Source organism: Berghia stephanieae, chromosome 1 (genome assembly GCF_034508935.2).
Source record: "Berghia stephanieae isolate SIO BIC M18660-M18661 chromosome 1, UCSD_Bste_1.3, whole genome shotgun sequence".
Taxonomy (NCBI): Eukaryota; Metazoa; Mollusca; class Gastropoda; order Nudibranchia; family Aeolidiidae; genus Berghia; species Berghia stephanieae.
In genome coordinates, this window is record NC_088360.1 from 141601036 (window position 1) to 141626016 (window position 24981).

A 24981-nucleotide genomic window follows, 5' to 3' on the forward strand; every position below is an offset into this window, starting at 1 on the left:
AAGTACGAATAACAGCAATAACAATGAGAAAGAATAATTACATTCGATTACCTTGATGTCAAGAAATTAAATCGACTCAATATTTCAACAACTGTATTTAGAATGCACAATTTTTTTTGAAACTTCGTAAAACAATTAGACCAAAAAAGTTATCAAGAAAGGCAAGAAAATGTGACGGAGCGCTTTCAAGGTCCAAATACTATTAATAGAACTTTTAAGGTTCTGGACCAATGAGAAGCTCGATAACCGTCAACACAAAAGACGTCATTACACTCGATAAATGGACTCAGATTACACTTCGTAGTGAGCGCAGTCGGCCAGCGATTTTCAGAAAACATCAACACTCGTTTTAAAATTAAGGGGTCTAAAAATTAATAAATACTTATAAAAATTACATAGGAATAAACACTTACCTTTCTTCTATCGGGCTCAGGTAATCCTCAAGGCTCCTCAAGTGCGTGCTTCGAGTAAAACTTCTTCAACTTTACAAATTGACCGCGCAGCTCACATACGGGTTATCCGAAAAATAAAAACACGGGACAAAGGGCAAACTCTCTTCTGATTGGTCGCCAAATTTGAAAACAATGCGATGTCAAATAAATGAGCTGCAGCGGTTTAATTAAGTGCGGAGTTACAAAACCTCAACCACGGCCTTCGAACTTTATCGGTCGCGATCCGAAACGAACCATACTGTGTTCACAAAACGATAATTAAAAGAATAAAAATAAAACACAGACATGTTATATACCATAAAAAAGAAAAATTAATTTAGCAACTAGACATGTCATTTATTATGAAATTGATGCATATGAGTCAGAGATATTGAGATTTTAATCCAATGAACCACATCGCGTTCGGCCATCCCCGCTTTGTCAATACATTAGCAGCGATCGTTTTTCCTTGCTATATATGCATATAATTTGGACAACAATAACCTTTGGTAAACATGGGTGATTCCTATTTTCATCAGACATCCTGTTTGACAGATTATCTATATCCCTTCATGGAATGTCCAGGCAATGGGGTATAATAGTCGTTTGCGAAAGGGTCTAATTTTAAAAATAAAATGTAACTTGTATCATAAAAATGTAAATAAAGATGAGGTTAAAGTAACCATAGTAAAATTTCAAGTCTGTGTTTAGGTTGGGTAAACTAATTGACTCACATGAGTTTTACCACTCCCGGTTTGACCGTAGGCAAAGCAGGTGGCCATCCCCCCTTCAAATATGCATTCCACCAAAGGCTGAGCTGTGTAGCTGAAAAAAAAAACAATCATAGAGAAAAGAATAGAAATGAATCACATTACTTTAAGTATTTGTATCAAGACACGACACAAACCACAAATAAGTCTGAATTTTCCTTGCAAAAGCTCTGAGTCCTGTTTTGCATAAATCAATACAATTAATCTAATAAGATGTGTAATTTCAATTGCTAACACATCCACCAAGATGTAAAAGAACATTCTTCTTCTAAAGCTTTAGTCTAAAAATCCAAATATGGACGAAATATTTGATTTTGATTGTTTTTTTTTTTTTGTTTGTTTGTTGCTTTAGGTCTCTTCCAACACAATTGAGGTTATATGAGAGACCGCTGAAACAAAAAACAAGCAATCTAACAAAAATAGTACAAATGCAAATCAAAATCATAACCTAAAGATATCATAAGCTAAAGTATAAATAACCAAGAACAAACAGGCAGAAGATTTACAGAAAAAAAAATATCCCCTGTCAAAAATACAATCACAAACCAAAGAAGCAGGATAGGCTAGTAAAGAGAAGAAGAAACGACATCACTATCGGATCGTACACCCATGCGAACATCATAGGTATATGATTCAAGGGTGATGCTCCCATCCAACCACCCGTGATTTTGATTGTCTTCCCTCAATTTTAGAAGTAACCACTTGATACATTTGTTGGTCATTTCAGCGCAAAATAAATTTAAAAAAAAAAAATATATATATAAATAAATAAATAAAGGAAGACAGTACACAAGAAAAAGGGAAAAGTTCAGTGCCCGAAACACTAGGATCACAGATGCCTAAGAGAAAGTAAGACAAAATTTGTCACAAGTAGGTCCCAGCAACAACATAACCCTGTGCCTGGGATTAAACTTGGACCAACCAAAGTCATGCACAGATGCCAACATCAAACAGGCTGGCTTTTTTTTTTTTTGTTATTATTTTCTCTATATATTGTTTATCACAGTATGATACACATTTAAACAGTATTGGATTTTTAATTTCCAAACCATATGCGGTATAGACATAAATAAAAATTACTAAGAAAAATATAAACTCCCTACCGATATACAATATCATTTGTAGCATTTTCATCAAATGCATAGTCAAAGCGAAACTGTTGGTTCTCCAAATACTTTGTGAGATCCACTTTGAGCTTAGGTTCATGGACAATGACATTTTCTTTGTTTGGGACAGTTATCACATCAGCTTCTTTCTTGTTAATTTCTGAAATAAAGAGGTAATGGTTTAAGCATTAAAAAAATAAAATAAAATGCATTGAAAGAAAAAAAAAAAAAAGGGTAAGAAAATTATATATTAAGCTAGAAAGTAAAGGCTGTGATATAATGATGTTTAGGACTTTAAAATTTATTTTGCTGAACATGTCTTTAATCACTGCCCAACTTTAATCACTGCCCAATAGCTCTAAAAAGAATTCCTTACCCTTTTTACTGAGAGGTCTCTTTCTAACACACACACAAATCTGGTGGTTTTCTATCGCATCTGATGATGTGATAGGACGATATTCTAAATTACTCCTGTAGTCTCTGAAAATGAAAAATAAAGATTCAATCAATTTTAGCAACCATAAAAAAAAAACAAAAAAAACTCAAAGTAAAACAAAACAACAACATGCAAATTAAGTTGGTAGAATCATGTCACTTAAAATTGCAAAAAGTGTAATAAAAGTATGTCCATTTTTGACTACCCATGAAAAAAAAAAAAAAAAGGAACAATATGACTCCTGAGAACAAAAATCTTTACGGAAAAAAAAATTCTTTAAAAAAGATTAGAAGATAAAAAGGAAAACTTTGCAAAACAATATTAAAACACATGTTTAATAGAATGTCGTCCAAGGCTAAGCAATGTAAAGGGAAATGAAATCTTATAGCAATTACTTACTTAATCATGGCAAAAAATTCCCAGTTGGGATCACTGGTGTCAAAAGAATGTTCATACTGCTCTTTAATTGCCATATGAGCTGCACGTCGGTCATCTCTCTTCTGTTTGATTTTTTCCACTTCCTTTACACAGTTTGATTTTCTCCGAGCTGAAATGGACAAATGTGGGAAAAATAACCATTTCTGTTTAAGTGTGAGTGATGGAAGGGGGGAGGGGGGGTAGAGAGAGAGATAGATATAGAGATAGATATAGATATATGAAGAATGAGCGGCTGAGTTCACAAGCTTCCCTCACTCGTTTGAAAGTTTGTTGCCCATCTGTAATACAATTCTTTCCGTTACCTTCAACACAATTTCAAAAGAAGGAAAAGCCAACCCGGATTTTTTTTTTAAAGTCAAAATTCTAACTTACATTACTCTACGCATATATCAATACCTGGAGGCAGCAAATGTGGTTTATTAGAAGGATGTTAAGAATCGCATGGACAGAGAAGAAAACTAATGAAGAAGTATTAGAGCAAGCTGAAAATAAAAGGTTACTAATTCATACAATAAGAAAAAGACAAATGCAATTTTTAGGGCACCTAAATTGACATAAATGTATTGAGCATCTTGCTCTCACAGGAAAGATAGAAGGTAAAAAGAGTAAAGGTAGACCAAGAAAAACATATTTGAATAGTTTAAACAGCTGGGTGACAAAGAAAGAGAAGAGTAATATTAGTATTCTGAGGTTATCTGATCAGAGAGATGAATGGCGTACCATGATCACCGATGTCTGGCGCAGACTTGGTACTTGAAGAAGATATCAATACCAGAGATAAATGGTCTGGAAACCAGTGGGGGATGAAGGAGAAACACCATCAGAGGTGACTATGTGCGGCTATGCGGTATGACACTCGTTTTCGGATCGGAAAGTCCTTGGTTCGAGCCTTGATCTGTGTATAGTTGAGTCCTCAAAAAAGACTCTTTACCCACATTCTCTCACCATACTCAGGTGTAAAATGAGTACCTGGCCGTTAACAGCATGGTCTCTGTCGTGAAGAAAATGTCATCTCGCCTAACAGGTGTCATGGCTTGTTCTACATGTTACGTGTTGCTGTTGGTCAAGGACCCTTTGTAAAGCGCTTTGAACATGTTTAGTGGATAACGCCCTATATAAAAAGCTCAATTTTTATTTATTTATTTTAAAAGTTTTTACCATTATTTGGGGCTGGTCCTAGAGATTTGCGAGATTCTGACTGAGCTGGTGATGGGTCAGGGGGACCATTCTGATGAGAAGAAGAGTTGGACTTGGCTCCAACTGCATAACTTGGCCTCGCCTTTGCTGATGAAACTGTGGGATAAAAAAAAAAGAAAGAAAAAGATAATTAGGTAAAGTAAATTGATTTAAGTAAGATTCTCTTTCAATTTTGATCATATCCATCCTATAAATTGTTAAACGTTTTAAAACCACAAGTTCTAATTATTATTCTCTTTAAAATTGGATATGGTAGAACATTAGGAACATTACAAGGAAATAGACATATATAGAAATATCATTACGTTACTTATGTCCTTACCTGTCCCTTACTACTTTCAAATTTATAGGACTTTTAAATGTGACTTTCAATGAGGTAAAAATAAAATTTTGGAGAGACTTAAGATAAGAAAGATGTTATCACATCTTTAAACCAAGCAAACGTACCTTTGACAGCAGGTTTACTTGGTTCTGCTGGAGTAGCCAAACCTCTCTGTAAAATGAAAGATTTCTATGTATGTGATAAAAAGTAAAACTAAATTTCTAGCAAAAATCTGGTTATGAGAGCAATCCACAGAGTTGGTAAATGTTTAGCTTTTGAATTGATAAACAAACATCACATATGTCATCAAAATCTAAGGTTCATGTATATAAGTTGCCAAACTATATTTCATCACAAAAAAATGATAAATCACGACTTGCATTCATGGTTCTTACACTATAATTATACTCATCTAGAATTGTAACCTTCAGATTCATGTATACATAAAAGCAATTATTTTATTTTAACGATTAAATGCTCTCACTCTTAGTTGTTCACAGACTGAAAATATATCACCATAGGAAGTAACTGTCATATTAATGAAATAAAAGCATTGTGTGACCTCTTGTTTACAAAATTAAAGCTTAAACTTCGTCAATTAATTTAGATTGGGTGAGTACTAACCATAAATTTGGGATCTATTATTTCTGATTTACTATTTCTGGTTATTTTCTTTAGTACAATTCAAGTTTTTGAGCTCACATATCATTGATACTTTACTAACTTTAGTTACTTCAAAAATCTTGTTCAGAATTAAAACTCATTTCTTCATTTAAAGGGCCGGTGTGGGAGATGCATTGATAAAGTAAGTACGATTCAACAGCAGTAACATAAGACTGATGTATCCTTTTTATTCTAAACATAATAAATCAAGATGCAGTTCAGATTCTAAACCTTTTCTGATTCTATTTTGCCACTCCATGGTCTTTATGTCTTGAACTTCATATGATCCAATCTATTATCTAAATCCACATAATATTGTGAATGACTATTTTCAATATCATAGGTCTAAAATCAGAATTTTCAAAAAGGAGGAATATTTCAAGGCTTTCGCGGAGTTTGCATTTTACCATAAATAGTGTGGAGCAATGTGCCTCTAATGTTGACAATACTGGTTAAATATAGAATCATTAACATACAAATCATACTATAAAAAGAAATATAACTATTAAAAAACTAATAAACCCAGATAAGTCCCTTGCAACCAGACTGTTTTCAATGATTTTTGAAGATTTATATATGCTATTAAGGGCCTGGACCCTAAGCAGAAGACTTGAAATAGCCGATATTTGAAACCCATGCAACATCATCATCTCATTCTTCATTAACTTTTTCCTCACTGATTAGAGATATCTTGGTATTCACACATTTTACAGAATTATTATTATGAATTTGCAACTCCTACTCTACTAGCTCTCCCTGTACATTGGACTTTACATTGATCTATTGTGCTATAAAAGCTACTCATCATAGTCTTTAATATTGCAAACTAAAATCAATTCATGAGCGTAAACTCACTCAATCCTATAGATTTTTGCTACTTTTCAAAATTGAAAAAAATATATATTAAAAATGAGCATGTACATAGTTTTATTTAACTATAATTAACATGCAAAAACTACAAACATTTGCTTTGATTCTAAGCCTAAAATTTGTCTCAGAAAAATGTAATAAATAGGCATAGGGTAAAAGCAACCCGGGTAAACTACGGATATAGTTGGTGTTAGGGTTGAGTGAGTTAAGAGGTTGACTCATAAACTTTCAATAAAATTCATCTGTCATGATCTTCTCACATACATTTTAAACTTCCTATAAGAATTTTTCTAATCAAATAATCGATGCATTTTTAAAACTTAAACGCTCAAATAACACTTCCATCACTAACTCTGTGGAATGACTCGCAGCTGAAATGCAACACCATTGAATTAATCATTGCTATTTCAATAAAAATGCCTCTATAAATCCAAATCAAATTATCATTCAAAAGGGAAAATAAATAATTAAAAACCTCTTCAAAGAGATCTTACAAACTTTGGTGACAATTCAATAATACAAAGAAATAAATACATTATTGATATTCTAACAGTTCTGAAACATCAAAATCTTCAGTGAAATGAAGCACTTCACCAGAGAATTAAACCACAACCATAAAAAAGAAGTAAAATTAGTATTGACTACAAAAAGCGAACACAAATAACATTTCAAGACAATATATAATATGCAATTATGACCAAACAATTTTAAAAAAACAAAAAAAACCCACAAAAGCACATAAAACCATCTAATTCTATTTTTTTTAGCTTGGGACAGTTATCATTTATAAGTGCTATCATCAGATGTACCTTTTCACCCTGCCTACTGGCAATGGTTCGACGGGCTGGTTTTCGAATTTGAGGTTTACGTTCTGGAATGTTTTCAACATTACCATTGGCAAATGATGCAGAGCTAGCTGTGCTGGGCGGATCATCGTCTTCCTCCATGGGCTCCTCCTAATGGCAATTGGAATGAAACGTATAGCCCTATCACAAATACATTCACTGTATCATTCATGTTGTCAAAGGTCTACATTGCATTTTTAAAAACCAAAAAAGAAAAATGACTTGAAGAAAAAAGGTAAAGTTATAGCCAAAGTTATTGAATAGAAATCAAATCAAGAACCTGAAAAAAACCTGCTCAAAACAGTACGACCAGGGCGATTAATTAACTCAAAAGACAGAATTGAAAAACCAATACAAAAAGTGCAATTCTTTCCCTTAACTTAAGCAACCAAAGGAGAATATACTAAAAATTCAATCCTGGTTATCTATTGAAAAATGAATAAATAAAAACGTAAAATACAACCAATAACAATACAAAAGCTATTCTCCCCTCTCTTCTACCCCCAATACAATCATCAAAATTTGCAGTTACTTGAGCCAAATAAACTTATACAATATCTCTTGATTTATATTATTTTTACAAATTTAACGTATAAATGAAGGGATACAAAATCAGAGTCATAACGATAAAATGTAAAAACAAAAGCTTTTTTTAGCTACTCAATGTAGTATCGAAAATGTGTTGCTATGGAAATGTTTAATCACACTGATACACTGAAGATGGAAATGAAAAATTTGGGTGCTGTGAATGCTGTGATGGTTGTTAGTAAATAATTTATCAGTCAAGCTAACCAAACCTTGCTGTCCAAAGGTTTTAACCTAATTTAGCTCCCCCAAAAAGCAAAATAAATAAATAATAATAATAATAATAATAATAATAATAATAATAATAATAATAATAATAATAAAAATAATAAAAATCAATCAATCAAAAATTTGAAAAAAAAAAAAAAGAATAATAAAAGAAAAGCAGGGTGGTATGTACAAATATTTGCAATATTTGTTCTCTCACAAACAATAAGTGTAATTTTATATGTTTCAAAATTTCATAATCCCGAATACAAGAAACATCTATTTTAAAAAATAGAAATAATGGGCAACTCTTTATTTTCAGTGGTCTATAGATTTACAATACCTTCGCCGATGCACTTGGTGGCAACAATTTTGGGTTAATGGCAAGAATGGCGTCCATTTCAATCTGAAGATTGATAAATTGCAATCAATGACAATGACAAAAAAGATTTCAGAGTGCATTACAGGAATGGAATTCATCTATCAAAATAAAATCATGAAACAAGAGTATATCTTTCAAGGAACGAAGTTCTTTTGACATTTCAGTTTAACTAGTATTCGTTTGTCAAAAATTACTGAATTACACAATTTCACAGATTTAATGAACATGTCTGATTCCAAATTAACATGTTGCATATTTTCACCTTCACAACTTCACTTAACCATCCCATTCTGTATTTGCCTATAATAACAAAAATAGCAGCACAATTCCTAAAACGACAGGACAGTGATGAAATTTTGATATCCACTGTAATCAATCCATAATGTCAACAAAATGTTTGCAAAATTAACAAAATGTCATTACACTTGACTATTTTGCACTTCAAACTTACATGACTTTGCTACATCACTAACATTAAGCATTCCCAGCTATTCAAAGTTTATTTTAGGATTCTCTGACAAGAATGCTTAAAGTAAACTGTGGATTAAGAAACAGGCTTACCTCTTTTCCCTTAGTTTCTCCTTTTTCATACCATTCCACAGTCACACTCATGGACTTCTCATTGATTCCACTAATGACGGCTGAGTGGATCCGACCTAATGAACAATGTGAAGGCACAACATTATTATTATGTATATCGAATTTCAACAATTTTTGGAGTAGACACATATTTCTTGGTATCAAACCTATTGCAAATTTGACGCTGAACAAGAATCTGAAGTCAACACAGCGAAAATCTGAGAGAGAAAAAATTGTCCACTTTATTATACAGCCACACCCCCGATCCATCGCTGATCGTTCAGGAAAATAGGACTAGCCGGATTTGAGCGACTGTCCGTCACCAGGCCCGACTCCCACCCCCCTACCACTAGTTATTTTCCATCAGCCACAAATCGTATGCCAGGTGTTTTTTTTAAATTGCCAAAACGCCAATTTCAAAAATAAAAGCGAAATATGCGACAAAGACTTTTGTCTTATAAAAAGAAAAAATTAATTTAAAAAGCAAAACATGTGGCCGCATAAATGTGGATGCCATGCAATATATCCCTCGTCATCTATACTATACAATAAATGTGAATGTGTACTCCCATTTTGATTACAACCCCCTTCCCCCCTCCAAAAAAAAGCCTTTTCTCTTTGATCTCGTATCATGTTTCCCTTACGCCCAACATCTCGGGTGTTTGTGGACTCCTCCCTTCCCCCATCATCAGTTTATTTCTCTCCCTGCCTAGGGCAGAGCTCTGATATTGAATGACACTAACCCTGCCCAACCCCTAACACATGGTGGGGTGAGGCCTGAGGTAGTCTCCATTCTTCTATCCTCCGTTTCTTGCCAATTGAATGCCAACTGCAGACATTTGTTTTTCTGAGGTTCAACTGTATGTCTCAGTAGAAAATAGGAACATTTAAAAAAGTGAGTTTGCCTATACTACTAGTTAAATGAATCTGAGGTTGGCTCTGAGATTAGTTGGTTCGATAAGATTCCCATATCTCAAGCCCATCCAGTCTAAATTCTAAATACATGACATGTATGTTCACCCTCCTTACATCCAGTGCCACTAAAGGCAGTCACGAGAGAGATGATGATGATGATTGGGTGAGAGTAGCGAGGAGGGGCGGGGCCTAAGGGGGGTTGAGAAGAAGGTGCCACTACCTCTATTCTCACCCAGGATGAGAATAGTCACTCCCTTATATTATTTTCATTGACCGTATCCTGTAATATTTTAAAGAGAATACTTTTTTTCATCAATAAATCAAATCCATCAAAAAAATTGAAAGAAAATCTGATTTTATTTTATTTTTTAAAAGAAAGAAATATCAGAATTTAATCCCGAGAAGCCTTCCGAAAGTACCTACATCCCCAGTATTCTTTTAAAAATATATATAATGATCTAGTAGATTGTTTGGGAGGGGGGAAACTTTTTTAAAAAAAAGTTTCACCCCTCCCAAACCCCCTACTAGGTCTAGGGTCCCATTCTCATTACTCATACTATGACTCATAGCATCGCAGAGTCAAACAAGTACATACGTTCTGAGGCTACATACTCAGTTACAGTGACTCCCAGCTCTAAATAAAATGCCTGACACTAGAGTTAGAGACTATGAAGAGACATCATAAAGTTTCGTTTCACCCAGTTATTATATTAAATTACAGTTACAGTTAGTAGACAGTTCAAGTTCAGTGAGTGTGAGTGTGATCTATCGACGGCGACGGCCACTGGACTGGAACTGGAGTTATCAAATTAAAACTTTCATAAGTTTTAGTTTTAGATTTTTTAGACTGGCTCGTAGGTGAAGAGTGGCTCAGTAACGGGAAGGGCCAGGAGCCTAATGACTGTCAAAGACGGAGTCTGATATTGAGAACTGTCCAATCCATGCCATTTTCATGCCATCCCATCCAGAGGCAGAATCCAGAATCAAAGACTGTGTAAGTGTAAAGAAATGTCATTGCATAATCATTAAAAACATTGATCTTGTATCGGTATGGATTGGATAGCTAAGAACAACGTTCACTTTAATCAATATTGATCATGTGGTGTTCGATAAATTCCAGAGGATTATCATTCATGAGTATGAGTATGAGAGAATGAGAATTACTCATCGTTTCATTCCTCAATTTGCATGTCAACAAAGATTCTCTCTGGCACTTTGTCAACTTACCATCGGTTCTTTGAATATCAATATTCACCCCAACCTTCATCGGTACCTGGTCCGCCATTGTGACCCTTCAACCAGTATCTCCAAACAACTAAATTTCAATGATATCTAATGACACTATCGACATAAATTTCTTAAACAATGTAGGTATCCAGGAAAGTTCAAAGCAGGGCCATCAATTTATCAGCCTATCAACCTTCCGTTGATGCGGTATTTTCAAAGACTACAACGCATGCGCAAACCACTGGTGATTTTCAGCCATAATATTTCGAAGTTTTTAGTTGAACAAAAAACCACCCTTGTCAAAACGGCATGGTGTTTGAGAGAGATATAGAAACTTTAACTGACGCATGGAATTCTGATCAATGCTTAAAAATTGATTTCAAATAACCATGTTCAGTTCTCTTTCGAATAGTATGTATGGTGACGGACAATGCAGAATTTTAAGTATATTATATGATTGATTTAAAATGGATGTAAATTCCAGAATAAAGTTGAATGAAAATCTTTAATCAAATTAAAATGATTTAATGTCTTTTATCTAATCCTTTCCCTTTCGTTTTTCTGAAAATTCTTGATTTTAATTAGCTAATTTTCAATTTTCTGAATATTTTTTTCCCCTTTTTTTTTTCAGCTGATAATGAGGGGTCATTGTGCCATTTCCGTTCAGGGAGAGTTCATTCCAACCAAAGGTTAAAGGTTGCCATTCGACAACAAACGAAAGTAACTGGGTTTGATCATCAAAATTTGATTTTTTTTTTGTATCAAAATTGGTACATAATTCAATATATATATATATATATTTTTTTTTTTTTTTTTTTTTTTTTTTTTTTTGCCAAAGTAACAGAAGACTCTGTCTATCAACAGTTTAGAATGAGCGTCAGCAAAGATTTATCACGTTTCCACCACCAGGGTCAGAGTAAGAGTCGGTGAGTTATCTAATAATTATTACGAGGAGATCTACTTCTCTAGACCTTCTACCTAGTCGCATATACACTACACCAATCAATCATTACTCCATACTCATACACTGACCTCCTCCTATGATCTATATCCTATGCCTATGCTCTTCCCTTTTGTCTCAGCATCTGAATTTTCCTCCCAATGTATCACATTTATATCCTCTTGATTTTTACCAGTGCGTTGCTAAGTCGTATTACATCTTTCACTATTATCATACAGAATATTTTTATAAAACAAAATAAACATTAAAACAGCTTTAAACTGAGCCTTTACATTTTAACGGACATTGAATGTTTTAAAAAAATTCTAATTTACACTGTATTGTACGCGTGTCTTATATGTATTTTATTTAAGAGCTTCTAGGCATGCAGTGATACATAGGTTCGAACTAGGGAACCATGTCTTCAGGTCAAAGCAAGCAAAATGAATATTAATAAAACTTTTTTTCTTCTATTCTTCGGTGTATCAATTTTAATACTATGACTATGTTATATAAAACTTAACTTAACCATAGACGTAATTTTCTGGTCCACCACATATTCTTTTCCTCCGTCCTGTCCCTTCATCTTCTCTTTATTATTATTATTATTATTATTATTATTATTATTATTATTATTATTATTATTATTATTATTATTATCATTATTATTATTATTATTATTATTATTATTATTATTATTATTAATTAATTTATTTATTTATTTATGTATTTTTTGCTTCTAGGTGAAAATCTCTCTTTCTCTCTAAACTCTCTCTCTCTCTCTCTCTCTCTCTCTCTCTCTCTCTTTCTTTCTTTCTCTCTCTCTTTCTCTCTCTCTCTCTCTCTCTCTCTCTCTCTCTCTCTCTCTCTCTCTCTCTCTCATACATACATACATATAAATTTTTCCTCATCCACTTTACACAGCTCTGACCAAATACTGCCGATATTAAATTGATTTTTAAATAGTGGCCTAATTTAAAAAAAATATTTTTTCAATTTACTTGAAATTCACAGAGACCCGTCAGATGAGGATATTGATGATAAAAATGACATATACAAGAAGTTTGAGGGTTTTGATTTTGAACACGATCAGAGATTTCAGAATGGCTGGTCATCAGTATTAAATGTAGTGGAACCTAGTAAGATTGGAGTCGAATATTTGAAAGCAAAAGTATTTTTCTTTTCTAAGTAAGTAAAACCTATACAAGCTCTATTATTTTATTTTATTAATATCTTTATTATTATTTTTTTTTAAATTTTATTATTTTAATTTTATCTTTCTGTTTTGTTCTGTTATTTTAGTTACTCTCATTATAAATGCAAGTGCAAAAAAAAAAAAAAAGAAAAAAATGTCTAAGAATGTTTTTAAACATTGTTCCACGTGACCTTATAAGGAAATAAATGGAGATTTTTAAATCCCCTGAGCATGGTAACATCAATGAAATATGCAAACGTATTTTAAAATTGTCTTTCTCCTATTTTGATGCCCATTCCTTAATTTTACACGAGAATGGTGCTTGTGTGGGTTTTTTTCTGTGTTGGAGCAATTTGAATTCAGTGCTTGTTTAATTGGATGCCCTGCTTGGTGTAATTGATTAAACTAATATTTATCGACTGTCTTTTGATTTACAGATATTATAAACCAATCAATTTGGAAAAATATATATCTTGGAAGAAAGCCTCATCCAGCAAAAGTAATGGGACGGCACACACAGGTGGGAAACTAGAAGTAGAATATAATGATGATTTCCTTCTAAATAGTAATAGTAAACAAAAAGTGATTATGATGAGCATGAGTATGAGCATAGAAGGTTTTTAGATAAATTCGAAGACTTGAAAAGGTAAAGAATCATTGGTTTGTCATTTCATTGTCATTTATTTTAAAAAAACAAACCTTCGTGTGATATTTAAACAATGGAATTTCACGCAACAGGATAGACAGCATGGCTCAGCAGTATAGTCTTTGCTTCATACCCAAAGGGTACCATATATACCATACTCAGTTTGACTAGCTGCTGCTCTGAGTGGCCTTGTGCAAACCACATCGCCCTAGCTCATGTTTTGGTGATGCCTTTGCATCAAATGCTTTGGTTATTCCGGTCTTCCCTTTGTGGATGAATAAAGAGAATTTTATTTATTTTGTATTTTTAAAATTCAGAATCGTCTTAAATATGTAGCCATTGATTTGTGATGATTATTATCGATGTGAGACTTACTGTCTCAGAATAGTATTCTGTCAGGATGGTTTAAATGCAGAATATTGAATTTATTCATGTTTTATTTTTATATAACAGTGTCGCGGACAAGGGCGTAATTTAAAGAAACAACAACTCTCTCCTCATAAGCCATTTTCAGAACTTTCCCCGAAACTTCAAACCCACCCAAAACAAAAATAGATTTTTCTTACTCAAACAGAAAAGCAACAAATACATTCTATACATGATATTGTTCAGAAAAATGAGCTCTGCAACAAAGTGTCACATTTTTAGTGCTATAACAAAAAGATTTCTTGAAATTTATTATGTAGAAAAGAAATTAGAATGAGAAAATTGTTGGTTGTGTCATAATGAAGGAGACGATTTGCCTATGGATGGTATGCAGGGGGTTAACATGTTTTATTGAGAACAATAGATAGAGTTTGGTCAAGTGACAAAAACTAAAACCTTACATCTTGTGGCATTTTATTTTTAAAAAGCTATTGAGGATCTTATTTTTACCGCTGACCTAACACTGTTTGAGGACATCGATTACATATGGGGGCCCTAATTGCTCAATGGGTACAGCATTCGCCTTACAAGCAAAACGTTCAGTACAGTAGGTGCAGTTTTTTTTTTATGACTCCTTTGTCCACCCAGCAGTGATTGAATAGCCAGGTCTGTTAGATTTGATTGAAAGGCCTTTGCAGAAAACTAAAGATCGGTAAGTACTTGTTACCGTCTGTTTAATTCTATAGAAACAGAGATTAACTTCAGCCCCATGGGCTTATACAACTATGTGGTCTAGTTGTATGACACTCACTTTCTGACCAGGAAGTCCAGGGTTTGAACCCTGTAGTCAATTGCTGTCATTATACACAGGTGTAAACTGAGTACCTCGCTATTAACAGCATGTCTCTGTCGAAAAAAATTTAATTTTGCGTAACAGGCGCTATGAGTTGTACTACATGTTAAGTGTTGCTGTTGGCTAGGGACCCCGTATAAAGCGCTTTGAGCATGTTTAGTGGATATTGTCTAGATAAGAGCTCGTTTTTTTTTAATGCTATAGAATTTTGGGCCTATACAGCTATCTGATTTCATAGTTATCTCATATTTTTTGTTAAGCATTTTTGTTTTGTTTTGCTTTTTTTTCATTACTATTTTTTTTATTCCTAAAGGTAACACAAAGTGTGAAAGTCAAGAATTAGTGAAAGAAGATCTATGTAAAAACAATATTGATGACACCTCTATTGCCAGCAACCCAAGCCAAAACACCGATGGAGACGTAAATAATTCAGCAAAACCATGTTCCAAAATGCATTGTGAGAACAATGGTGCTTGTTCAACTTCTCCAAATAGTGTTTGTACTTGTGATAGTCTTTCAAAACTATTACATTCCACTTCCTTAGATAATAACATCAATAAAAACTGCAACATTGTGGAGAGAGACATTGGTTGTGATGATGGAAATGAAAAAAATGAATACATTTCGCATTTGGAAGAAAACGGGTCTAATTCTAACACAGCTGAAAATGTTGTTAAGGAGGACAACGAATCATCGTTGAGTTTACTCGAAGTTGCCAACTATATACAGAAAGGTCTGCCAATTCCTGGACTTGTATCCTTGGAAGTCCACCCAACAAACCAACAGCCTACATCCTCTAGTCAAGACCGGAAGCTGAAGCCATGGGAGAAACAAACGACAGGAACGGCGGAGAGTTAGTTATTTTCCGTTTATTCAAAAATTGATTGGTTTGCTAAGTCTTTCACTTCTTCAATTGATCTTATGGAATTTTTATTATCTCATTTTGAGTCAGAATTTTATAAATTTGTGAGTCTTCATGACTGAATATTGTTTTATTTGTTTGTTCACATTAATGATGTTCTGGAGAACATAGGTGCTTTATGAATAAACTAAATTGTTAGATTTTTATTATTGCTATCATTATTATTATCCTCTTTCTCCTCCTTTTGCTCCTCCTCCTCATCATCATCACCATCGTCATGATTATTATTATTATTATTATTATTATTATTATTATTATTATTATTATTATTGTTATTATAATTACTTTTATTATTATTTTATTGGATAGCCTGAAGTTGTTTTTTTTAAAGGTCTTCTGTGTATGTGTGTCTGTGTGTGTAAGTTTATTGTATGTTATTTCAAAATTCATAATGTGAAAAAAATATCTACATGGACTTTTTCTTTCCATTTCATCTGGTCTCATGCTACGGTCCTGGCCCACTGTCAGGAGGGCCATCCCAATTGCGTTCCTCTCCTTTTCCACCATCTTTCCTGCGAAGACCATGTTGTTATTGGGCCTTCGTTTTCCTGTCTTTGCCTCTTGAGTCCATCCCCATACCACAACAGGATCGTTCTTTTTCCCCTCTCCTCAAGACATGCCCAATCCAATTCCATCTTTTCCCTCTCACCACCTCACTAATTTTCAATGCATCTGCCAATTCTAGAATCCTCTCATCTCTTACATGTTGTCATTTTGTACACACACTGGGTGGGGTTCCTTACCTCCCATAGTGGACAGGGAGGTATTTACTGTGTCTTCTACCTATATCTGTTTTCCAACATGCTCTCTATCTTTGTCTTGGAATGAGAATACTTGGTTTTGTCCAGGCCCTGGCTGGGAGGGAAACAGTCAAATGTTTAGTTAGAGTTTTGGGAGGTGATATTTTTTCCCCTGTAAATCATCTCTCTGTTATGCACTACATTATGTTTCTCTATATTATGTATGATTTGTAAAACATTTGAGTGTATTCCTCTAAGCGGGGGCATGTGCTTGTGTCTGGATGAGACTTTTAGTGATCTCAAACTAAGTAATTTGATAGTGTGCTTTTGGAACCTACCCCTGTTTCTTATTTGAACCAATTCCCCTTTGTCTTCCCTTTTCTTGGATGCTTTATTGTAATTCTAGAACTTTTTCCATCCCATTTTCTTTCTTTTTACTGGCTCTGATATGACCTTAATGTGTTGCAAGCGCCGTAAAACCCTTAAAAACAAAACAAACAAACATTTTGTACTCAATTACCTCTACTCTACTTACAGTGGTGTTTTACCTGTTAACTGCCGTACTGTGGAAAGACACATGTTAAAACATTTTGGCCAGAAAACTCTACTTTCAAATATTGATCGATTCAAGTGACCCTCATCTTGACAAAAACTATCAAATCTGGGACTCTGCAAAGTCCCGGGTTTGAGAGTTTTTGCCAAATTTAATTATCTAGCATTGCTTTATTATAAAGGTGAAAATAGTAATTTTGTTTGTCGGAATTTATTTATTTATTTATTGGTTAGGGGGGGGGGGTGTTAAAATAAATAAAAATTAAATTTGTTTTCATTAACATGAATTAGCCTCCTTTGCTGATGGATTTCAGTTTTTCAAACGTTTCACACCTTTGCTGCCCTTTCTATCAACTAATATCAAGTGTCCTTTCCATATGTATTAATTCGTTTGTTGTAAGATAAAAATCCTAAAAGGGTGTAAATGAAACAGTGCAGGAAAAGAAAAATACAAGAACTGCCTAAGTCTCTCGTATTTTTATTTCTACTTTGTCTGATACCGTTTTATACACAGTTTTTCAGATTTTGATTTTGCACCAGTGCCTGCTCCGTAATTTGTGCCTTTGTTGTGGAATGAGACACTTTGGTTTTGACAATAGTCTGTCTCTGAGAAACAGTCAGATGGATTTATCATTTTATGAGAAATGATATCATTTGGATGTTAAGAAGGATGTTAAGAATCTCATGGACAGAGACGAAAACTAATGAATAAGTATTAGAGCAAGCTGAAACTAAAAGGTTATTAATTCGTACAACAAGAAAAAGTCAAATGCAATTTTTAGGGCACCTAAATCGACATAAATGTATTGAACATCTTGCTCTCACATGAAAGATAGAAGTTAACAAGAGTAAAGGTAGACCAAGAAAAACATATTTGAATAGTTTGAACAGCTGGGTGACAAAGAAAGAGAAGAGTAATATTAGTTTTCTGAGGTTATCTGATCAGAGAGATGAATGGCGTACCATGATCACCGATGTCTTGGTACTTGAAGAAGAAGAAGAAGAAGATATTTATCTCCTGTAAATCATATCTTCAGGGTTTCTTAAATGATAGGCATTTTGTAAACATAACAATACGTATCTCTTATGGTGAAGAACTTGTGTCTGCGTTGGGCCAGATCAAATTCACATATTGATTGCTCTTAGATCCGTTTTCTATATGAACTCTTCACCTCGTCCTCCTTGTAAAAAAAAACAAAAAAATTCTTAGTTTGTTTGCTAGAACGAGCTCTTATGACTATTTCATCACCATCCTTTTTACTGGCCTAAAATGTCGACGAAAATAATAATGCATGGGTTATTTGTATAACGCGAGTCATTGTCATTAAACATTTAAAAAGTATTCAACATACTTTTCCACGGTCGAACTTATGGCGAAGCAAGCCAAGGGAAATAACCTATTAGTTGTGACGCTTACAAATATTTTACTCAGTTCTCTCCCTTTCCTGTATTCTTCTTCTTCTTCTTCTTCTTCTTCTTCTTCTTCTTCTACTACTACTACTACTACTACTACTACTACTACTACTACTACTACTACTACTACTACTACTACTACTACTACTACTACTACTACTACTACAGTCCACTCGGGATAATCGCAACTTTTGGTCAATCGCAGTATTTTCCAAGATACGGTTTCGGTTAATCGCAACAAATTTTTGACCTCAAAAAATGGAAAATTCAAGAAATCAATCAATCCAAATCTCACGATCAATCTTCATCATGGGTAAAGAATCGAGAGCGGGCGGGGTTTAATGTTATAGTGTGTGTTCCCACTCTATTAGAGACAAAAGAGGGCTAGGCTTTGCAGTATGGGTTTGTTCGGTCATCTGGGACCTCGTGAAAAATCTCCATCGCCTCGTTTAAGAAGACTTTAACACATATTTGCGTCCATCATCGGGAACTATTGAGCAACACGATTTTAAACTTCTGGCCTCAACAAGAAAACAGTTGACCCTTTATGCCTTCATGAGTGTTGTCAAACGCAAATGAAAGTGATATTGATATAAATTTCAACCATAAAAAGCAAAATAAATTAAAAAAATAATTATTATTATTATTTTTTTAATTCAATAAATAAATAATAAAAATAATATATTTTTTTAAAACCTACACACAAAAGAAACAAACAAAAAAAAACAAAAAAAAAAAACAACACATTTTTTATGAGGCCATGCACGGCCCCAATCCCGTGTAATTTAAAACTCAGAGGGAAGTTTTGTAATAGTAGTCAGGGAACTCAACCTCTGTTAATCGCAACATTTTCGCTGATCCCAAGTTGTTGCGATTATCCGGAGTGGATTTTACTACTACTACTACTACTACTACTACTACTACTACTACTACTACTACTACTACTACTACTACTACTACTACTACTACTACTACTACTACTACTACTACTACTACTACTACTACTACTACATTCCACAGAGCATCCGAGAATCGAAATCATTGTCTGATTTCAAGAAATCCTTGAAAATATTTCTTTTTTCGATGTCATGTACTTACTTTAAATATTGTTTTATGTTGATGTAATTTAAAGCGCCAAGAGCCTCATTGTTGAGGATACCGTGCGCTCTATAAGAGTATTATGACTACTACTACTATTACTACTACTACTACTACTACTACTACTACTACAACTACTACTACTACTACTACTACTACTACTACTACTACTACTACTACTACTACTACTACTACTACTACTACTACTACCACTACTACTACTACTACTACTACTACTGCTGCTGCTGCTGCTACTACTACTACAAAATGATGTGTAGCCTTTAACGTTTATATTCTGATTTATGGAATTTAGGGAGAACTAATCACTACCAGGTTGTCTAAAATTAATAGTAAAGATCTGAGCGACGTCATCTTCGTTATATCTGATGGATACCACGCTATATGAAAGCCCTTTTTTAAAAAATTCGTTTTTTTAGTATGACCCCCCCCCCCCCCACCCCCACCCCCACCCCAGCCTCCAATCAAATAGTATCTTAGTTTACGAATTTTCCGTAACGGTTAGTAGGTTCGCCCAAGAATCATCTCCTAATGGACGGAATGTCCATCTTTCGAAGACCCTAACAACCCATCCCCAATACTACACGGCGGCTACGAGAGTGTATGTGTGTATTTCTCAATGCGATGGGATTTGGAGATGAACTTCTAGTCTGGGAAGTTGTTTGTTTTAAACCAGGGATACAAACACACAATCGAAGCAAACAGACGCTTCCGTTGGCACGCGGGAGATAAGCCCGGACCTTCGGATGCGTAGTGTGTGTTTGTCTGTATGTGCGTGTGTGTTTGTGTGCTTGAGTTAAAGTGGTTAGTAGAGGGGGGGGGGGGGGGGGGTGATGGGGGAGAAGCAGAAACGTAGATATTTTAAAATTAAAATGCTGGAAATTAAAAAAAAATTGGGCTTTTTTATTGGTCAATGTCCCCCAAATGTGCTCAAAGTGCTTTATAAGGGTCCCTGGCCAACAGCAACACGTAACATGTAGGACGTGGCATGACGCCTGTTAGGCGATATTACAAGTTTTTCGATCTAAGACCACGCTGTTATCGGCAAGGTACTCATTTTACACATGAGTACGGTGAGAGAATGTGAGTAAAGAGTCTTTTCCAAGGACTCACCTATGCGCCAAGCGAGGTTCGAACCCATGACATTCCGATCCGAAAGCGAGTGTCATACCACTCAAAGATTATCAAAGTCTGATCATCACATTTTCATCGTGAAGTCAAAATAATGACTTCCAAAATCAGCGCGCATGCGTTTGAATTTTAGGCACCCCTTATCTGAAACTCTCTTTCAAGACATGTGATACAGGATTCTATAAAACATATTAAAACTTTTCTTTTTAGTATGTAACACTGTATAATTATATTTCTTTGTGTTATGCGAAATGTTTGAGTGACTTGTGTTACGTTACTTTGAAACGCTTTGAGCTTGTTAAGATACGGGGTAAGGCGCTATACTAAAACATATATTATTATTATTATTATATTATTATTATTATTATTATTATTATTATTTAATTATTATTATTATTATTATAATTAAGCATTTCGTCGAACTTAACGACATGGCTCGTCATTCCTGTTCTTGTCAACATCCATTATTGGCTCCAACGATTGGACGATTAAAGGGCGAATAATAATATAATGTGTACATAGATTCGAGACACAAGACTACCGTCCAGAGGTATTTTAATTGAAACAATTCTCTGCATACGGAAACTGCATGTATCCGGTGCCACGTTCCACATTTGTCTATTTGCAGATGATACACTTCTGTGCAAAAATATCCGTAGTACACCAAATGGCTGCCGGGTTCTAAATAAATGAGGACTCGCATAGATTCCATGAATGGGAACAAGAATGGCAAATGGAGTTCAAATTATGTTGCGACGTCCTCAGAATAAGTAACAAAAGAAATCTCTCGCACTTCAATGATCTACTAAATATAATCAAACCAGTAAAATACCTCAGGATTGAATCAAAATTAAATGGAACAGACATATCGCACGGCTAATATCACGGGCTATTAAAACAAGTGCGTTTATTTACTGAAATATGAGAGGCTGTCCAAATAACAACCGTGCTTACTGCTACAAAACGGTAAACTAATAATACTGCTACAAAACGTTAGTGCGACCAATTTTAGAATAAGCGAGTATTGCCTAAGACCCGTATCTCCAAAAAGATAATGCGTTGGAAGTGGCAACAGAGGAGGGAAGCCAGGCGAATTTACAACGACTTCTTACAACAGACAAGAGCATCATCGTTGGTTTTATGCTTGGGCCTTGCCAGATTATGCACCCTTCTTAAAATCTATCACAGACGAATTGAAATCGATTTCCCAGAAACCATCAAGCACATCTCCAGACCGACTAGAGGACATGCATATGGAATGACGATTCCCCCATGAAGATCAAATGCCCATCTCAACTCTAGGATGCTATGGCCCATCTCAATTCTCGCTACCCTTTCTCTATAATTAGAGATTGCGGCTATGTGATCTAGTGGTATGACACTCGCTTTCGGATCGGAAGGTCCTGGGTTCGAGCCTCGCTCGGCGCATAGTTGAGTTCCTTGGAAAAGGCGCTTTACTCACATTCTCTCATCGTACCCAGGTGTAAAATGAGTACCTGGCCGTAACAGCGTTGTCTCTGTCCGAAAAAAATTGTAATATCACCTAACAGACGTCATGTATACGCCTACATGTTAAGTGTCGCTGTTGATCAGGGACCCCTTGTAAAGCGCTTTGAGCATGTTTAGTGGATAGTGCGATATATATATATATATATATATATATATATATATATATATATATATATATATATTTAAAAGCTCAAAGCTCAAACTTAGACTATGGAATCGTCTACCAGATTCAAATGCAGCGAAATCTGACAGCCCTGGGTTTTTTAAATAGTTTTGTATCATGTTTATTCAGTAACACCATCAAGCACAAAGTTCATTATATGACACGTTCCGTTCAACAATCCTTCATCAATTGCATTTTTTTTTCTAATTAATTTTACAATACAATGTAAGTTCGATCCTCAAACGTGAATTCCTCTACATAACAAAGAAGAAGAAGAAGAACAAAGAAGAAGTAGAAGATGAAGAGATGGTGATTTTCAAAACAAGTTAAGTCGCATTTCTATCATTCAGAGAAAACTTCAATTTTTTTGTCATTTATTTAGTGACTAAGAGAGGAAAACAGTTGTCTTGTTTGTCTCATAAAACAAAACCTGAGCGTTTTGAACCTTCAAATTCCTGGGTGGGATTTTTTTTGTTTTTGGATCTCCATAGCGGACAGGAGGTCACTTGCTGTGTCTTCTATTTCTGAGTTGATTTCTGTCTTTGTCTTGAATGGGATTACCTGATTTTATCCTTGCCCTGGGCGGAGTCCTTGGCTGGGAGGGGAGCAGTCAAGTGTATAGTTGTAATTTTGGGAGATCATTGTTTTTCCTTTTAAATCATTTTTCTGTTTTGTACTGTTACAATTTTTTTTTGTATTGAATATAATGGTTTGCTAACATTTGAGAATTTTGCTCTTAGTGGGAACCTGGCTGTGTTTGTGTCAACATGATAATTTTAGTTGATCGCAAACTGAGTACACTGATATTGTGGTCTTGGAATCTACATCTGTTGCCTATTTAAACAATTCCCCATTGTCTTACCTTTTCTTGTGTCTTCCAATTGTAAATCGAGAAAAAAATTTTACTCCATTTTCTTCCATTTTACTGGCGCTGAAAGGCCCTATTTGTGTGCAAGCGACCCATAAACAAAACCAAAAACAGCTTCAAATTTTCAATTGTTATTCTATGAAATCCAGACTTGCTTGGAGAGTTTAGATAATTTTCTATCTGGAAGTTACGTAGAGGGTTGTTAAATTCATCTCCTCATATTAAGCACTTTATATAAATATAGAAGATTTTGCTAAATACAAGTGAGCTTTTAAAAAATGAGCTTTTATATAGAGCAATATCCACCAAACGTGCTCAAAGCGCTTTACAATAAGGGCTTGTTTTTTTTTCGAATGCTGTTAACGGCCAGGTACTCATTTTACACCTGAGTACGGTGAGAGAATGTGAGTAAAGAGCCTTTTCCCAAGGACTCAACTATGGGCCGAGCGAGGCTCGAATCCAGGACCTTCCGATCCGAAAGCGAGTGTTATACCACTTGACCACATAGCCGCCCAATAATAATAATAATAATAATAAAATTTATTTATATTGCGCCCACTCCTCTATACAATAAAGCTCTAGGCGCAATCTATACAAATACAATAGAACAAAAAATATAATTTACAAAGAAAATGAAGACACAAATCATTCTGCCACAAATTCGCTCACATAAACTTCTGTTTAGAATATTAAAATCAAGAAATTAATTATTGATTAAGTTGGGGTTTTTTTTTGTTTTTTAAAATATTTTTTGTGTATTTTAAAAATGTTTTTTGATGTATTTATTTTATTTTTGATAACAATAACAAAGCAATGGATTAGTCGTGGCACATTAATTGCTTTGTAACCAACGGACAAAGAACCGCAATTAATTACAGTGGTAGTGTGGTGAGAGAGTACAATTGTTCGACCTCACACGGCACACACACACACACACACACACACACACATATATATATATATATACACACACACATACACACACACACACACAAACTGCCACACTTTCACAAGCCCCCTTTTTGAGCGGCCGGAACAAGAAGTCTCATGTTTGAACATTTTTGACAAGATTGATTTTTTAAGTAAAAGTTTACTGGCGAAAAAAGTACATAAGAAATCAAAATAAACGATAATAATAATAGTAATAATAATAATAATAATAATAATAATAATAATAATAATAATAATAATAATAATAATATTATATATTATTATTATTATTATTATTATTATTATTATTATTATTATTATTATTATTATTATAATAATTATAATAAAATGATAATAATAGCAGAAGTAGTAGCAGTAGTAGTAGTAGTAGTAGTAGTAGTAGTAGTGGTGGTGGTGGTAGTTGTAGTAATAGAAGTAGTATAATAGTAGTAGTAGTAGTAGTATTAGTAGTAGTAGTAGTAGTAGTAGTAGTAGTTGTTGTTGTTGTAAAAGTAGTAGTGGTAGTAGTAGTAGTAGTAGTAGTAGTAGTAGTAGTAGTAGTAGTGTTAGGGATGCTGGTAGTTACAATGGTAGTAATAATATAATATAATATAATAATAATAATAATAATAATAATAATAATATAATAATAATAATAATAATA

At 34.1% G+C, this 24981-nt stretch overlaps 2 protein-coding genes across 3 annotated transcripts in view; one reads left to right on the top strand and one right to left on the bottom strand.

The window, feature by feature from the left end:
- The window catches only part of LOC144963378 (kinesin-like protein KIF2A), a 31149-nt gene extending 19954 nt beyond the window's left edge, over positions 1–11195 (bottom strand). The window contains exons 1-10 of one of the 2 annotated variants that reach the window (XM_078897350.1): positions 10974–11195; positions 8814–8908; positions 8214–8276; positions 7043–7189; positions 4826–4871; positions 4340–4474; positions 3143–3290; positions 2684–2787; positions 2305–2467; positions 1166–1256 (exon numbers count right to left, since the gene is read on the bottom strand). In XM_078897350.1, coding sequence (XP_078753476.1) covers positions 1166–1256; positions 2305–2467; positions 2684–2787; positions 3143–3290; positions 4340–4474; positions 4826–4871; positions 7043–7189; positions 8214–8276; positions 8814–8908; positions 10974–11031 — 1050 coding nt within the window. In that variant the 5' untranslated portion in view covers positions 11032–11195. The remainder of the gene's footprint in view (positions 1–1165; positions 1257–2304; positions 2468–2683; positions 2788–3142; positions 3291–4339; positions 4475–4825; positions 4872–7042; positions 7190–8213; positions 8277–8813; positions 8909–10973) is intronic. The other variant, XM_078897351.1, reaches the window with a different exon arrangement.
- A 99-nt stretch (positions 11196–11294) lies between these two features.
- Positions 11295–17474, top strand: LOC144963380 (uncharacterized). Its single transcript, XM_078897352.1, has 6 exons — positions 11295–11384; positions 11605–11693; positions 11838–11899; positions 12928–13101; positions 13546–13628; positions 15287–17474. Exons 1-6 carry the CDS (start codon positions 11363–11365, stop codon positions 15829–15831), a joined length of 975 nt encoding a protein of 324 aa, XP_078753478.1. The 5' UTR covers positions 11295–11362; the 3' UTR covers positions 15832–17474.
- The last annotated feature ends 7507 nt before the right edge of the window (positions 17475–24981 follow it).